Source organism: Salvelinus sp. IW2-2015, linkage group LG2 (assembly GCF_002910315.2).
Source record: "Salvelinus sp. IW2-2015 linkage group LG2, ASM291031v2, whole genome shotgun sequence".
Classification (NCBI taxonomy): Eukaryota; Metazoa; Chordata; class Actinopteri; order Salmoniformes; family Salmonidae; genus Salvelinus; species Salvelinus sp. IW2-2015.
In genome coordinates, this window is record NC_036839.1 from 29,183,294 (window position 1) to 29,201,526 (window position 18,233).

At 42.5% G+C, this 18,233-nt stretch overlaps 1 protein-coding gene across 1 annotated transcript; it reads right to left on the reverse strand.

Annotated features, from left to right (window-relative positions):
• Positions 1-1,320: 1,320 nt before the first annotated feature.
• LOC111977793 (LON peptidase N-terminal domain and RING finger protein 2) lies at positions 1,321-14,329 on the reverse strand. The gene is made up of 10 exons (XM_024007461.2): positions 12,658-14,329; positions 7,996-8,114; positions 7,301-7,423; positions 6,274-6,435; positions 5,794-6,122; positions 5,553-5,667; positions 5,121-5,242; positions 4,618-4,939; positions 4,212-4,361; positions 1,321-4,102 (listed from the first exon to the last, which is right to left on the reverse strand). Exons 1-10 carry the CDS (start codon positions 13,415-13,417, stop codon positions 3,944-3,946), a joined length of 2,361 nt encoding a protein of 786 aa, XP_023863229.1. The 5' UTR covers positions 13,418-14,329; the 3' UTR covers positions 1,321-3,943.
• Positions 14,330-18,233: the final 3,904 nt, after the last annotated feature.

Below are 18,233 nucleotides of genomic sequence, written 5' to 3' on the forward strand. Positions count from 1 at the left end.
GGGAACAGGAAAGGGGCTGCAGCAGGATCAGCCTGAGGGAAACAGGAAAGGGCTGCAGCAGGATCAGCCTGAGGGAAACAGGAAAGGGCTGCAGCAGGATCAGCCTGAGATGACAGTTGGATGATGACTTACACAAGTCTCCTACCAAAACAAAAATATCACACAAATATTTTACAGAGACCCCTCAACCCTAGTGCTTCTGTCTCATGTATAGACGCGTATAGATATACCTTAAACCATGTATAAACATACATAGACTGTAAGCTATACACATTCTCAAGCTGATTGATGTAAACACACTGCACAATACACACATACTTCAAAGTACTCAAATCTATTGGGCAACAGATTACTGTTCTGAATCAACATGTTCACCTTATGAACCAAGGCCTGATATTGACATTTGTGCTGAGCATCTAGGTGACCGTCAAAGTCAGATTGGGGTGTGGTCTATCTGTCGGTCTGTTGTTACAAAGGGAGAACCTGAGCTGTTTCTGTCTGTATGTCTGTCAACTCAGCACCCCAAAAATTCACAGTGACTCATCTACTGTAACTCTCCACTGCCACCATAGCTATGATCTCAACTTCACCTTGCCCAGCAACAGCCACACTGTGGAGTCTATATAAAAATCACCTCCAATGACAGAGCCCAGGAGAAAAATGAAAAACTTTGAAATTCTGTCATTCCCCCTGAGCTGCTCATATAAGCCATACCCAAAAACAGAAGGGTGACCCAAACTAAATCTCAATGTCTTGGAAAATAAATGATCCTCTTCCTTTGTGTTAGAAAACTAACATAGCCAAGTAGGTGGTGGCCCTTTAATCTGAGCAGGCCTCACTCCAGGCCAGTGTTAGACTGCCCTTCAGTTTGGGTCTGGAGTTATTCCTGAAGAGGAAAAACTCCTGACCCTAATACATCATTGGGCAAGCATAATTGGGAGTCAATCTATAGTTGTGTATTTTTCTAACCAAGGGCTGAGATTTGTATGGACTGATTGAGACCCAGTCTGTTATGGCTGGTTTATAAATCAGCCCAAACAGACACTGCCTGAAGTGAAACAGTCCCTGTGAAGTTACGTAAGCAGAGCGTCCACATCAAGGCCAGAAAGTAACATTCAATAAACCCTTCCAGGATAAAACAGACAACAGCAAGTAAACAGGTTATAAAACAAGACATTTAAGTAAAACAAGCCAAATGGAGCCGCAGATGTCAAAAGAACGAGTCCCAGAACATTTCCTATTTAATCTATCCCATACTTACCAGGTTGAAAGTAGGGTCAACACTAAGAAAATGACTCAAAACGGCTCGCAGTAGACACGTTTTAGGGTATTCTACAAAACTTTTAATAAATACTTCCGGAGATTTATCTTCCTCGATTAGTCATTTGCATGTAATGTTCTCGGTCTCCTCAAAACATGCTCTTAATACGTTTTGTACTGTGGCTTAGTTGGTTCAGCTTCCTCTTCAGAGACACTATATATACACAAAAGTATGTGGACACCCCTTCAAATTAGTGTATTCGGCTATTTTAGCCACACCGTTTGCTGACAAGTGTATAAAAAAAAAAGAGCACACAACCATGCAATCTCCATAGACAAACATTGGCAGTAGAAAGGCCTTACTGAAGAGCTCCAGTGACTTTCAACGTGCCACCGTCATAAGACGCCAACAGGTCAATTGATAAAGTTTCTGCCCTGGTCAACAACTGTAAGTGCGGTTATTGTGAAGTGGAAACGTGTAGGAGCATCAACGGCTCAGCCGCAAATTGGTAGGCCACACAAGCTCACAGAACGGGACATCGGAGCTGAAACGCGTAGCGAGTAAAAATTGTCTGTCCTCGGTTTCAACACTCACTACCGAGTTCCAAACAGCCTCTGGAAGCAACGTCGGCATAAGAACTGCTCTCAACGAACTTCATGAAATGGGGTTCCATGGCCGAGCAGCTGCACAAAAGCCTACGATCACCATGCGCAACGCCAAGCATCGGCTGGAGTGGTGTAAAGCTCGCCGTCATCGGACTCTGGATCAGTGGAAACGCGTTCTCTGGAGTGATGAATCATGCTCACCATCTGATAGTCCAACGGATGAATCTGGGTTTGGCGGATGCCAGGAAAACGCTACCTACCCGAATGCATAGTGCCAACTATACATTTTGGTGGAGGAGGAATAATGGTCTGGGGCCATTTTTCATGGTTCGAGCTAAGCCCCTTAGTTTCAGTAAAGGGAAACCTCTACAGGATACAATGACATTCTGTGCTTCCAACTTTGCGGCAACAGTTTGGGGAAAGCCCTTTCCTGTTTCAGCATGACAATACCCCTGTGCACAAAGCGAGGTCCATACAGAAATGGTTTGTCAAGATCGGTGTGGAAGAACTTGACTGGCCTGCACAAAGCCCTGACCGCAACCCCATCTAACGCCTTTGGGATTAATTGGAACGCTGACTGTGAAATAGGCCTGATCGCCCAACATTAGTGCCGAMCTCACTAAGGCTCGTGGCTGAACGGAGGCAAGTCACCCACTAGATGAAACATTAGATGGCAAGTCACCCACTAGATGAAACACTAGATGAAACATGGAACATTGCTGCGAAAGACTTCCCAGAAGAGTGGAAGCTATTATAGCAGCAAGGGGGGGGACCAACTCCATATTAATGCCGATGATTTTGGAATGAGATGTTCAACAAGKTGCCCACATACTTTTGGTCATGTAATGTCACATTGCAATGAAATGACGATAGCTAAATCTCTTTCTGAACACTTAAAGGAAAACAATCAGAAACCAAATACATCTCAGGCATCTCTTAATCCAGAAAAAAATTGCTATATCTCCTTTCACAAATAAACAAGTCATAACACCAGCCAAAAGAGGAGCTACACGTGTCATACAGATCAGGAGAAACTAAATAATTACACTTAAATAAGACATTTTAAAGGCCTCAGAGTTAACATTGATAATCACACAGTTAAATCATCCAATTCACATTGACCATACATAATATACATAGCAGAAGAGAAACAAGACATGAAACAGAATAGTTTAACCCCATTTCCTTCCCAGAGACACTTACAGTACATACATTACCATTGTTGTTTTGGACTATCATTCAGATTATCATTGTTTATGAACATGTAATCAAACTATGTCAAGTTACAGTAGGGAAATTGTTTTAATGTCTTAATTTTACTGAAAGTAAAAAATAAATAAAAAWWWTWWWWAAGTTACATTTAGATTATGTCTACCAATAACTGAGTTTAACCCCAAATCTCTTCCATCTACATACATACCAATTTCAGGAGTCTTGCATTTCTTTCAGATGCACTACTACTTCACCACTCTATTGAGGCACATGCCTGGGCTAGACGCAGAGCTTCAGGTTTTGCATCTATATCCCTAGTCATGTAGAAATGAATGCAGAAAAGCCATTTAAACAGGAGCACATTCTCATATGTAGACCTTCTACTCCATTCGGTGGTTTCTATCTCTCTTGGTCTTACATGTGTCTCTCACCATAGTCAGCAGGGATTGAACAGAAACATAACATCCAAACTAAAGACAACCCAATACAATACCGATTTGTATTATTTTTCAGTCAAACAAATGATCTTTTGGTACGTGTCAGGTCTTTTTAAAATATTTGTTTTTATACTAAATGTACAATATTAAGAAAATTGTATAAGTCACACCATCATGGACTCGACACAGTTATGTGGTCAGCTTAGTTCTGGTGCATCATGACAGTCACCAGTTCTATTATCTTGACATCTTATTCCCTCCCTAAGAGAGGGGACAGAGGAAGCTGAGAGATAGCGTGACATAAATCAGTCAAACCTAATGTCTAAGGGAGTCAAAGGCATCGCCCTCATATAAAGTCTGATGAGTGGGTTTAATGAACAAGTGAATGACCATGCATGGTCCTAGCGGTTATGGAGGCGGCTGAGCGGTCATCGGGGTCTCTTGCGCGTGACGAAGATAAGGACCCTGCGGATGGCGATGAGGCGGTCCTTGAGGGAGGGCATGGCCAGGATGGTGAGCTGGGCACGGTTGTCCAGAGGCAGAACAGCCAACAGCCACCAAGCCCACGCTGGACCACTGGGATTACCCTGGAGGGAGAGGGAGGAAGTCAACTTGATAACAGCAACACACTCAATCACTATATGACATGAGTGTGTGTGTGCGAGAGAGAGAGAGATGGTTAGGTTAGTGTCGTACCTGTGGGTCAGGGTCCTTCCCAGGTAGGTGTCCAAAGTGGCTGATTATCTGGCTCGTCATGTTGTCTTTAAGGGAGGTGAACCAGCCGCTGGCCTGGTCGTACACAGAGACATAAAGCTTCTGCAGTTCTGCTAGTTCCTGGCCCTCCACCTGACCACAAAATATATAATACAGTTAGCACACAAAGTACACACACAATGGAACACACACGGTTGGGATGGAAGACTGAGGATCACATACACACTCCAATCATACACATATCAAACACATACACAAAACTTACAAAAGTGAGGATATGAATATCTATCTAGATCTATCCAAATACCTCTAATGCACTCTTTGTATCCACATGCATGCAAAACCATCCTCACACACAGCATTAGCCAGTACACACCAACACACACACCTTCTTATCCTCCAGGTAGTCGATCTTGGCCGTGTTGTATCCGTCTCTCTGACCGTGGCTCAGCACTTTGAAGCGGGACACTCCAATGGTGTCGACCACGGACCTCCCATCGGGGAAGAACTTAACATCCCGGACCTCCAGCATGCAGCCATAGTCAGCGAAACCCTTCAACTCGTCAGCGATGCACATGCCAAACCGTTTGGTTCCGGTCTCCATGGAGCGGCGGATCATGAGGCGGTAGCATGGTTCGAAGACGTGCAGTGGACAGGGGATGGTGGGGAAGGCCATGGTGCACACAAAGATTGGCACTTCCTGGTTCAAGCTAGGGTGTAAGGAGGGATACGAGATTGGTCAGCAATTAGCTGAAAAGGCAGGGCTGTTGAAGTGCAGTTAACTCACTGACGATGCTACTACGTGATTAATTTACCATAAAATCAATGGCTATGTAAAGTGATTATATTTGTGTTTGTGTGCTAATGCGTTTGTGAGAGCGAGAGACTCACTTCGACAGTTCCTTCATCTCCTCCTCGTGGATCTTCTTCCTCTCCTCCAGCTCGTCTCCAAGGTAACGCTGCAGCACCTCCTCCATCAGCAGGGTCTTGTTGTACCCTCTAGTGGCCAGATACTGGTATTATACAGAACACAGAGGAATAGGACGTTATATTCACATTCTACTGGATCATCCATGTCTTTGGTGAATTATCCTTTAATTATATATTGTCCCAATATCCTACTTCACTCCCTGTGTCGGAGGAAGCTTTGTGCTAACTTTGTTTTGGTCACGCTAAACCATACCTCAGACACTCAACAAACACAGAACAGAGATTATATTGTATTACAGACAGCCCTAAGCCATCATTTTTCATAATCACCAGGTCTGCCTTAAGCCATCTATCCACATACAGAGTACAGCTACTTCCTGTGTGTGCGTTTACCTCTGAGAGGTTCTCTTTGCAGAGAGGGCAATTGGGGTTGTGGTCCAGACAGCGCTCCAGACACTTGAGGCAGAAGGTGTGTCCACAGGGGGTGGTGACAGGCTCATAGAACAGCCTGAAGGAAACACAATAACATAGGCTTTATCAGTTGAAGTAATTGTCAGTATTGACTGAAAATCAAACACTGAGTGGCTAATYGTAAATGCATGATTGTGTGGTGGTTGGTTGGTGGTCCTCTTACCTCATACAGAGGGAGCACTCCATATCTCTACTGTCGAGCAGGTCTGCAGTCACTGTCCTCCTCCCGGGGGAAGCAGCAGGAGGGTGAGAGGAGGAATAGGCTTCATCTGGTCTGGGCAGTTTGGAGGGGGCGTTGAAGGCTGGGCTGTCCCCACTATGTCTCCTCTTGAGGCCTCCTGGGGGGGCAGGCAGGGCAGCCAGGACACTGGCCAGGCTCTTGGCGTCTTCTAGCAGAGGCTTCTCAGCTTCACTGCTGGGGGTCAGGGGGTGTTTGGAGGAGTAGGAGGGACCCTCGCGAGGAGAACTCTTACTTGCACTGAACGCTGGGTCCTGGAGAGGAGAAGAGTGGAGTTACTAGGAGAAGTAGGTGTGTGGGGAGGTAAGTGTGTGTGTGTGTGTGTGTGTGTGTGTGTGTGTGTGTGTGTGTGTGTGTGTGTGTGTGTGTGTGTGTGTGTGTGTGTGTGTGTGTGTGTGTGCCGACCTGAGAGGAGCAGCCAGGCCTCTGTCGGGTGGTGAGGGGGTGTAGAGAGCTGAGCAGGGCGGGGGGCTTGAGGCGGCAAGTGGAGGGACCACCCTGTAGGGGATGTAGGGGAGTGGGCTGACCGTCTTTTTCAAACGCTGACGAGAACAGCTCACTAAGCAGCTACAGAAACACACACTGTCAGTCAACACGCTCATACAATGTCATAGCATTCATAAGTAGCTTATAACTAGTACCCAGAGTTTAAAAGGGAATATGGTGGAAATACAGGACAATGGCTCAAACTGGACAGACTGCCTTGTCATAGTGACAGTACTAGTGGTGGAAAAAGTACCCAATTGTCATACTTGAGTAAAAGTAAAGATACCTTAATAGAAAATGACTCAAGWAAAAGTGAAAGTCACCCAGTAAATTACTACTTGAGTAAAAGTCTAAAAGTATTTGGTTTTAAATATACTTAAGTATCAAAGTAAAACATAATATACAAACGAAGCATGTGTGTTTAGTGAGTCCGCCATATTAGAGACAGTAGGGGATGTTAATAAGTGTGTGAATTGGACCATTTTTCTGTCCTGCTACGCATTCAAAATGTACTTTTGGGTTTTAGGGAAAATGAAAAGTAAAAGTAAAAAATATATATAAATTAGGAAGTACAGATACCACAAAAACCGACTTAAGTAGTATTTTTACTTTACACCACCGGACAGTACATATTGCAGTGAATATGTAACAGCAGTGGAGCTACTAAAACAGGCCACAGTGACAGCAGAGGATAGGCCTGGAATAGCTCCCCAGCTAAGACAGCTGGAATGGGGGCATTGCGTCATCAACTAGTGTGGAGCAGAGCAGGATTTAAAACCAAACTAATCCGGTCTGGTAAGCATGGAGACAGATTTACACTGTCATATCGTACATAGTAATACTGCATTTTTATATAATTGTGATGTGACATTAAGGGGCATTACGTTTGTGGTTAAGTCTGTAATTGAAGTAGATGGACAAAAGTTTTTTTTAACTTGTGTATTACCTTCTGAGCTTCCAGCTTCACTCTCATCCAATCAGGCTTGAGTGCTACACACACGAAGTACTCCTTTAAGGCCTCATCATTGTAGTTGGCTTTACTCAGGGCTGAGGCCTTGATGTAGTGGGCCTGGGAAAAAACAGACGAGAGGGTGTTTTGAGTAGGGAAACACCAAAGTGAGTAGGAAATACTCTGATGGCATTTCAACTAAACCTCTAAAGTATTTTCAAAACACTGATAATCTATAATCTGAATATTGTTACAGCGAGTGGCCTAAACGACCTAAGWGAGAACCATTTAAAAACAGGGGAAACATGGGAATAGAAGGTAATTCTTGTCATAACCCCTGGGTTATATTTCCAGGGGCTCTTCAACCTAGTCAACATAAGCTCTTCCCTATTGACACTAGTGCCTGGTTTTCAAGTCTATATGATCTATTTTGCATGTCTATCAGCTGCTGTCATTTGCATATTAACATACACAAGCTTGTAGCATCCAATCTCACATACTTACAGTCCTGAGCATGTATAGTGTATTGGATGCTGACTGGGTCAGACTGTGGTTGTGGAGATGTGATGGGTAGTTCATGACACGACTAGAGACAGGTTAAGCCAAGGCCCAGATATACAGAGACCATCTGGTGGTCTAGGTCTATACTCTGCTGGGTTAGGTAGATTGCGTTACATATCAATGTCTCTCACCTTTGGACAGAGAGGTTTGAGTCTGCACAAGCTCTCTGCGTCCTGGATGGCCTGGCTGTAGTTCCTACTGTCCATGTGCAGCTCAGCACGCTGTCCCAGTAGCCTACCTATAGATGGCGCTGTAGAACAGAGAGAACACAGGAAGAATGACAAAATGTCATTTACACCTTTCCACACAGGTACAATGTTGTCAGTGTATACAAGACCACAAAGAACAGTATCAGTTACTATGCAACAATATGTCAACTTATTTCATGTGTCTTTTCTGCAGAAATGTAATGCGACAYTGGATGTTATTCACCCCACACAGTATGAGTAGGGAACACTGGACCAATCCGGAGCATTTCCCTTGAATCAAAATACTGCACCATAGTCGACCATGCAGTCTGTGCCAGGAATAGGTCTACAATGACATGCAACATGGGAGAGACGAGAGGGTCAACATTCTGATGAATGATTCTGTCCTGTGTGGCTCAGTTGGTAGAGCATGGCGTTTGCACTCACTATTATAAGTCGCTCTGGATAAGAACGTCTGGTAAATTACTAAAATGTAAAAAGTTGAGGCCTCCCGAGTAGCGCGGCGGTCTAAGGCACTGCATCGCAGTGCTTGAGGCGTCACTACACACCCGGGTTTGATACCAGGCTGTGTCACAACCAGCCGTGACCGGGCRTCCCATAGGGCGGCGCACAATTGGCCCAGCGTCATCCGGGTTAGGGGAGGGTTTGGCCGGCTGGGATGTTCTTGACCCATCGCGCTCTAGCAACTCCTTGTGGTGGGCCGGGCGCCTGCAGGCTGACTTCAGTCGTCAGTTGAACGGTGTTTCCTCCGATACATTGGTGCGGCTGGCTTCCGTGTTAAGCAGGCGGGTATTAAGAAGCGCGGTTTGGTAGGTCATGTTTTGGAGGACGCATGACTCGACCTTAGCCTCTACCAAGCTCGTTGGGGAGTTTCAGCGATGAGACAAGATTGTAATTGGATATCACGAAATTGGGGAGAAAAAAGGCGGTATTTTAACATGTAAAAGTTTATGAATCTTTGGCTCAGTGGATATGACGCCTCTGTGGGTAAAAGCAGTCTGTGTCCCCCCCCCCCTTCTCCTGACTTAAATAAGCAGGTCAGTAGCTGACATTAAAGCAAAAGGAATAGGGTCAGTCAGAGCTTCTGTGCTATGCTGTTGGGCCGGCCTCTACTGAAGCACCAAAGGGCCTCTGAGCCTGGCTCGCTCTCCTTCCTGACTATGYCTCAATGCTCTCTCTGTAGTAAGGGTCAGCACAGGAGTTTTTTCTAGGGAGTTAGGCTAATTACGGGCCCAAGTTTATCCTGGTAAATCTCAGGTCACAAGGTTGGGGAAAACAACTCCTGGCCATCTATATGGAGTGAACTGTTCAGGGCTGACCTGGTGTTTCAACTTTAAATCAAATCAAATTTTATTGGTCACATACACATGGTTAGCTTCTAGTTCCGACCATGCAGTAAAATCTAACAAGTAGACTTTAGGAGTGACCTGCATGCCTGCAGCTTGCCTAAAATGAGAAACACGTGGAGCATGTTGGAGAAAATAAAACTAACTGGGGCCTGTCTGTGGTTTATACTGTTTTTCATACAAAAGGGGAGTGAATTTCAAAACCTAAATGAATAATACCTTAACATAACTTAGGAATATTTAAATAGCAGTAGTGGACTACCCTTTAATTTAAAATGTAGTGTCTTTTAGAGAGATAAGGGTAATGCATTAATTGTCATGGTACAGCTTTCATAAGAGTCTAACTTTCATCAGGGGTTGCAAAAGAGGACTTGTTTTTACTGGGTTAAATAATGACCATATTGCAGGTGATGCCACTCGAGGAAATACATGCAACTTATTCCACCATTTGAAACACAGGTATGTAATACAGCATGATGGATGAATGCCAAAAACTTAGGAAGAGGCCAACAAGCGTCATCACAAGAGCAAACAAAGCCCAGGCAAGAATCCATTACGGAATTGTTTGCACACACAACTCCCTATGCAACACAATCTCACCGATGGAACRAAATAAGAGATGCCATAACGTACCACATTGCATTTTTATTGTGTTTGGAGCAAATAATATGCTACAGTTACCAAACGCCAATATAATAATGGACTTGTACATGGTTTGAAATACGGTTACATTTAAAATCAGAAATAAATGCAAAACTAAATGAATGTTTAAAAAACAGGTCTCTTTCTGTAGCAGCATTTTATCATCTTATAAATCATATGCTGGATCACCTGGTAACCAAATAACTTTCTTTGGCCTGGTGTAAAAAGGGCGCTAATGGAGAGTAACTGTAGTCTTGCTAASACCAGCCGCTCTACGTCCTCGCAGCTGGCTGTGTAGACACGTGGGTCGCGTGTCTGCCAGGCTAGCGTACATGCTGACCACACTGCCCGTGTTGCAAAATAAATTTACACATACATGTTATTCAATCATTTCATCCAAACTGCTAGCGAGCGTATGCGTAGCGTGGTCAAATAGAACRTGGTTCCATTTGACGCTTGATGCCCTGAAAGTCCCACCTCTCCCATCTCCTTATTGTTTTTTTGGAGCATATACCCACGTGGGTGATTGAAAGATGAACTGAGGTACACATTCCAGTCAAAGTTGGTTGCCAACCACCATATAAAGTCCACAGAACAATAAGACTGAAGGATGAGAGATTACTAGAAACTAATTAGGTTTCCCCTTTTATCTGAGGATTAATTGTTGGAGTAGAAAACACACAATTTTGTGTGACTCAAAATGGGTGAAAATTCTACAAAATATCCAGAAAAAAGGACCTTGTGCATTTCAGGTAAAATAACAACCCAATGTTTATATCCCAAGACAAATTAGCTACCAACAGCAAGCTAGCTAGCTAAATGTTTCATGTTTTTYGACCTGTCCCCAACTTCATATAGTTGGTTCAGAGTTTGCTCCTAGTGTGGATGGACAAAATCAACATGCTCGTGCCAGGTCTAGTCAGCATGTAACATGCTGATCACACTGCCTGCGTGAGACTTGCAAACTAAATTTACACATACATGTTATTCAATAATTTCATCAGCATGCTAGCTAAATGCCCATGAATGTTTCAACCTATCGCCAAAAATAACACTGAACAAAAATATAAAATGCAACATACAACAATTTCTAAGAGTTTACTGAGTTACAGTTCATACAGTGTAAGGAAATCTATCAATTGAAATAAATCCATTAGGCCCTAAATCTATGGATTTCACATGACTGGGAATAGAAATATTAATCTGTTGGTCACGGATACATTTAAAAAATGTAGGGGCGTGGATCAGAAAATTGTCCCCAGCACAAGGTGCACCTGTGTAATGACCATGCTGTTTAATCAGCTTCTTGATATGTCACACCTGTCAGGTGGATGGATTTAATTTCAGCTCATGAAACATGGGCCTAACACTTTACATGTTGCAATTATATTTTTGTTCAGAATAGATTATGCACCATGGGTGAATAAAACTGTTTTAAAAAATGATTGGAGTTTTTACAGCAACTTTTTTTTAAAGTGTTACGTAATGAGAAGCATGTCCCATGTTTTTAGATAATAAATATTATAGTTTCATGTAAGCCTCAACTAGTATAAATCATATCAGTGTTATGGAAGAAACTGCAGCAACATTGTGTTTTATGCAAATAAATTTGGTTTTTGTAAAGTAAAATTGTGTAAAATAACCAGAGAATTTAATTCAGAGGCATTTCTGTAATGAGAATTTTGGGTGAAAATTTACAAAATTCAGGMAAAAATGTCAAATGTAATTTAAAATAAGACACTGTGTCAAACTAGGCATCTTAGTCTTCAAAATTAGTTAATTGTTGCAGATGCATAATGTTCTTCAAACTACATTTTCTACTGTCATGGTTGAAACTGAGAATCACCGCAATGCAGATTTTAAAGATAACCTATGTAGATGTAAAGGATGTGCCACTTATTTAGGCTGCCATGGCCTCTGCTCCAGAGACCATGTTGCCTAAGGCAGGTTGACATTGATTGTCATGAATCTTGCTCTGGAGGCAGAGCAATTTTCACTAGATGGGCCAGCTGCTAAATCAAAACTAGCTATATCATAGAAATCTAGAAAACAACAATTTGCTTTTTTGCTTTAAAGGTGCAAAATGCTAGCTAGTGACCTGACCACTCTGCAGAGCTGCCTCCAGGTCAAGATTCGTGACAAATGCCAACATGCTTACATCCAATAATGTAATATGTCCCAATAAAAGGCCTACTTATTCTACATAGCCAGTGAGAAAAAGACAACATGTAGTCCAGTCAATTTTAATTTAACAGCATAACCATTATGTGAACATTATTAAATAAATCCATGGGGTATGTGACTCAGGAAAGAAATGTGGGTTTGGTAATAAAGGGGGGGTGGGGCTACTGGGTTTATGAAAGGATTTCTTCGAGAACTGAAATGGGTACAGTGTCACCCACTATCGGTGACACAATGTAACCTTTATTTAACTAGGCAAGTCACAATGCGGAGTAGTGATAAGTAGGTCATCTAGACTCCCATATATTTGGTTTTAAATAGGTAAAAGGGAAACATAAAATACACAATCTGTTCTAAAACATATGAATTCGACAATTGCTTATTCAAACTTACTGTAAATGTTACATTATCTTACCCAGTTCTACGGCTTTGTTGTATTTGTCCAGGGCATCAGTGTAATCGTGCTTCTTTCGTGAGACCTCACCTTCTATCCAATGTCTCCTGGCTTTACTTTCAGAGTCGAAACATTTATCCAACAAACTACTGAGAATGACGTTTACTCTAAACCCAATGGACAGGATCTGTCCGTCTTTTTTGTTCAGTTTATGTTTGCATTGTATGCAGTCTTTGACAGTTTCTTCTTCTAAACAATGTTTGCAAAACGTATGGCCGCACTCCAAGGTGGTTGGTTCTGACAGTAAACACCTACAAAGTCGACAGGAAAACAAGTCCAAGGGTTCTTCCTCAAACGTCCCATCGGCCTCAACCCCATCGTTTCCATTCCCACTATTATGACAACTCGTTGCCTTCGAATTCATGTTTAACGTCAGCTCCTTCTCGCGAAGAGTCCGTGCTATGTTTTCAACCAGAAGCTGCAATTCGCCTGGTCGAAGTTCGCCAATGTTGGCCGCGGTGCAGTACGAGTCAAGCGCCTCTGCTATCCGCCCGGTCTGGGCCAAAGCCTCAGCTTTGCGCAAACAGAGGCCCCGGTCTGGATGCTGGAGGTCCGCCAGCTGAGAACTATAGATCTCCGCAGCAAGGTCGTAGTCACCTGCCCGGTTTGCTTCCTCTGCCACCTCGAGCATTTCAGGGCATATACCCGCTGCTCCAGGGTTGTATACCGGGTGGACAAACTGCGCCGACTGGTGAGATTGGATTACGTTCTCCATGTTCATCTTGGAATATTACACATAGCAAACTGTGTTCAAAAACACTCCTTCTCACAAAACGTCTTCAGACTAACGTTATAAGGTTACATATGCCATCGTGAAAGACTCCTGTCGTTTTCCAAGAGAAGAGCTGGTTAGGCCTCGTTCCGCGATAGCCGAATAGAATACGCACCAAACTGGTGACTCCTAAAATTTCAAAATAGTTTGTATGTAGACTTCCCAAATATTTCAGACTATAACGTTGCATGTGCCATATTGAACGATTCGTGTCGTTTTCCAATAGAAGAGCTGGTTAGGCCTCATTCCACGACAGCCGAATAGATTACGCACCAAGCATTTGCTAAAATGTCAAATTAGGTTGTATGTAGACATCTCGTTTTTGAAAACCGATATATTCGGACTCTGTGTTACAGCACTGTAATGCCTATTTACCTACCCAGCTTTGCTGAATAAACTAGTACAGTAATTCACGAACTGAGGAAGTAGAAGTCGAGTCAATCCTCTTGTTTGGCTGACAACGGCGTTACGCCTCCCCAAATAACAGCAAGTAACGCCAGGTATGTACTTCTAGTCAGCTAAACATTGTTGGCAACTCAAATCCTTCATCGGAGGTTGGCAGACTTTAAAAGTCATTAGAAGGCAAAAGGACGGTTTCCTGGGAGTAACGTTCTGTAGAGCAAAGTTCCGAGTGCAATTTCACGTTACCTGTTTTTATGTAAGACCTGAAACAACCCAATGAATTTCCCTAGCTGGCTAACCTCTCGCTCTCACTGTAGCTGGAAAGCTTAGTTAGTTTCTCTGCCCAGGTCTTGACATTCAAACTTTTCTTGTTAGGTTATAACAATTCATGCCAAAATTCTATTAAAATGAAAGTATCTGGTCCTCGCCGTACTCCATACTGTTGTTCAGTTAGCGACTTCAAATTCAGCTATGATGATTGGCCGAACAAAGCGCAGGGAAGCACGTGACGGTAACTGTGAAACATTATTGGTCCATTAAATGGCTCACTTGTATAACATATCAACATTGCATAACCACTTAACGTCAGTGTTGATCGCCGGGCACTCAGTTCATGTAACAACCTGACATTTATCATCGTTACACTATGTTTTAGAGAAATATATCTGACTAGCGAGACTATCCAGGTATGGTAATAGACTACCTAGACCTAGTTGTTTCATCTTCATTACGAATGTGCAACTGTGTTATCTATCATCTGGGGGGGGGGGGGGGGGGGGGGGGGGGGGGGGGGGGGTGGGGGGGGGCGGGGCGGCCGGGCGGGGGGGGGGGGGGGGGGGGGCATTGTTTATGTAATCCTTATATATAAGAAGTCAGCGCTAGAATTACCCTTACATTTGTTTGAGAACACTGCCAAAAACATATTGCAGTATGATTTAAAAGACACAGAAAACAGCAAAAGTTATTGCCTTTAGAAAAGAAAATGATGTCCACAATGATATATCATACCTCTCAAATGTAATTTTAGGCAGCAGCGCATTTGTGATACTACTAAACAATCTGTTGAATAATTTGTCATCTATTTTGCACAAATCTATTTTGTTGTGGTTCAAAAAAAGCTTTTGTCATTCTATAGTACTCTTAGCATATGGATTGTATTTTTAATTTTTTTTCACCAATGTCTATCGTACTGTTTAGTGTAATCCCTATCCTTTTGAAAATGTGGGCAGAATTAGCTTGGTGGATGTCAGAACATTTAGCCATTTGTCAAAACAAGAAACTTTAGCCATTATTCAATATGAATAAATTATGATGACAAGAAATATGTCCACCTCAGGTAGCAGGCTAAGTTAGCTACAAATAAGAGAAAGCAAATCCATCATCAAAATCAACAAATCAAATCTAATTTTATTAGTCACATACACATGGTTAGCAGATGTTAAATGCCGAGTGTGATTAGCGAAATGCTTGTTAGCTTCTAGTTCCGACAGATGCAGATACATAACAACAAGTATCTAACCTAAACAATTCCACAACTACTACCTTCATACACACACACAAGTGTAAAGGCGATAAAGAATATGTACATAAAGATATAATGAATGAGTGGTGGTACAGAACGGCATGGCAAGATGCAGTAGATGGTATAGAGTATCGGTATATACATATGAGTATGAGTACTGTAAGGGTATGTAAACATAAAGTCGGCAAGTTTACAAGTGGCTAGTGTAAGCAGTGTATTACATAAAGTGGCAAGATGCAGTAGAGTAATATAGAGTCCAGTTATATACATATGAGATGGGTAATGTACGGTAATGTAAAACATTATATTAAGTGGCATTGTTTAAATGCTAGTGTACATTTTACATAATTCCATCAATTCCCATTTTTAAAGTGGCTGGAGTTTGAGTCAGTATGTTGGCAGCGGCCGCGCTAAATGTTAGTGTGGCTGTTAACAGTCTATGGCCTTGAGATAAGAAGCTGTTTTTCAGTCTCTCGGTCCCTGCTTTGATGACCTGTTACTGACCTCGCCTTCTGGATGATTCGCGGGTGAACAGGCAGTGGCTTGGGTGGTTGTTGTCCTTGATATCTTTAATGGCCTTCCTGTGACATCGGGTGGTGTAGGTGTCCTGGAGGGCAGGTAGTTTGCCCCCGGTGATGCGTTCTGCAGACCTCACTACCCTCTGGAGAGCCTTACAGTTGTGGGCGGAGCAGTTGCCGTACCAGGCGGTGATACAGCCCGACAGGATGCTCTCGATTGTGCATCTGTAGAAGTTTGTGAGTGCTTTTGGTGACAAGCCGAATTTCTTCAGCCTCCTGAGGTTGAAGAGTCAATGTGTAATTGCTGTGGATGACTCTCCCTAACTATCTCTTCCTCTCTCCAACTCTAAACCAGGTAAAAAATGTTTATGTAATTTCAAAGTTGCATAAGGATGACCTCAGCTTTTATGATGACTCACATCTCCCAACATTTCACACACTTATGATGCTGCTGCTCTACCAATCTTAATGAGGGGATGGTCTAAACGTAACAAAGAAAATAGAAATTCGGACATTAACAATCACAGGAAAGATAAATCCTTTATCTTTAAGAAAACATGTTTTGTTTTAAGGTTATATGACACAGATGTTGCACTCCTCAGGGTAAACTCATTACTTCTCTCATTTTGTATGACCTGTCTAGTCTATGACACAATCCATCTGTCATGGGAAGGAACACAGTGTTCCCTGTTCAGGAGGTCTATTGCTCACGTCTGATGAAATACTTAGGGTTATTTTCATGTTATGTACTGTATAACAATGTATAACAGTTTTATAACAGGGCACAGAAACTCAGACAAAGGCAAAAGCAAAACAGGCCCTTAGGGTCTCCTCTGGTCAGTATGCATGCAGAAGTCAGAGAGGTGAAGGAAAGCCCAAACCTCCGCTACAAGAACCATTTAATCCCCGTAGCACAATAATCCAGGGCCAACTTGAGATTCTGGTTAAGAAGAGTAGTCCATAGGTTTCCCCTAAGGAAGAAACTCACTATTATATGCATTTCATCACAGTTAAGTAATGAGTATTTACACAGTATCTCATGAGTCACCATGACTACTGTAGTAATGTTATAAGATGCTGACATAAGAGTTAGATTTCATAATATTTGGCATAAAATAATTCCAAGAGGTGCTGAACTTGTTTGAGCAAAGTGGCAGATTTGAGCCAGTAATACAGTTGGGGTTATTGACCATATCATTTACTGGTATTTGGAGACCACAAACACAGAACAGGTTTTTGACATTATCAGGATAACGTAGGATGTTAATGCCTACACTCTTAGGGGGAAAAAGGTGCTATCTAGAACCTAAAAGGGTTATTCGGCTGTCCCAATAAGATAGCCATTTGAATAAACCCTTTTTGGTTCCAGGTAGAACGAACCCAAAGAAATTATACCTGGAACCAAAAAGTATTCTCCTATGGGGACAGCCGGAAAAACCCTTTGTAGACCTTTTTTTAAAGTATAAAGAAAAAAGAAAAAATACATTTGGGAAAAGTCCCAGGTGCCACTTACCTAGAATTAAAAAACAATCTGGAGCATCAGACAGGAAAGTTGTTCGCTTGGCATACCTGTTTGGGTAAAACAGTGATAATACAATACTAACTAATTTGCCCTTCCCTAACACTTTATGCAAGGTTCATCACCTATGTTGTGTGGATGACATATTATACTGTATATATTAGATTTATATAACGCTTTTCTACCAACTGAGGTACTCAAAGCACTTTACATAGTACGAGGGAAATCACCTCACCCACCTCCAATGTGCACCACCAACCTGGGTGATGCATGGCGACCATTTTTGTGACACAACGCTCATCACCCATCAGGTGAGGAGTGATATGCCAATTAGAAATGAGGGGGATGATTAGGTGGCCTTAATGGAATGGGGCTAGGTTGGGAATTTAGCCAGGACACCAGGGTTAACACCCCTACTATTAAGATAAGTGCCATTTTTAATGCCCAGAGTGTTAGCACAACCATTTAACATCCCATCCGAAAGACTGCACCCTACACAGGGCAAGGGTGGTATGCTGCTGGCAATTGTCTTATGTCTTAAGTCATAAGTCAAAACTAATCACAACCTTTTTACCACTTGAATTTACTACAAACACTTACAGTGGGGAGAACAAGTATTTGATACACTGCCGATTTTGCAGGTTTTCCTACTTACAAAGCATGTAGAGGTCTGTAATTTTTATCATAGGTAGACTTCAACTGTGAGAGACGGAATCTAAAACAAAAATCCAGAAAATCCCATTGTATGATTTTTAAGTAATTAATTTGCATTTTATTGCATGACATAAGTATTTGATAACCTAC

Coding starts and splice junctions, on each gene's coding strand:
- LOC111977793 (XM_024007461.2), bottom strand. CDS start 13,417: ATGAACATGGAGAACGTAATCCAATCTCACCAGTCGGCGCAGTTTGTC. Junction 6,436..7,300: donor TGAAGCTGGAAGCTCAGAAG/GTAATACACAAG, acceptor GTGTTTCTGTAG/CTGCTTAGTGAGCTGTTCTC. Junction 5,668..5,793: donor GAGTGCTCCCTCTGTATGAG/GTAAGAGGACCA, acceptor TGTTTCCTTCAG/GCTGTTCTATGAGCCTGTCA.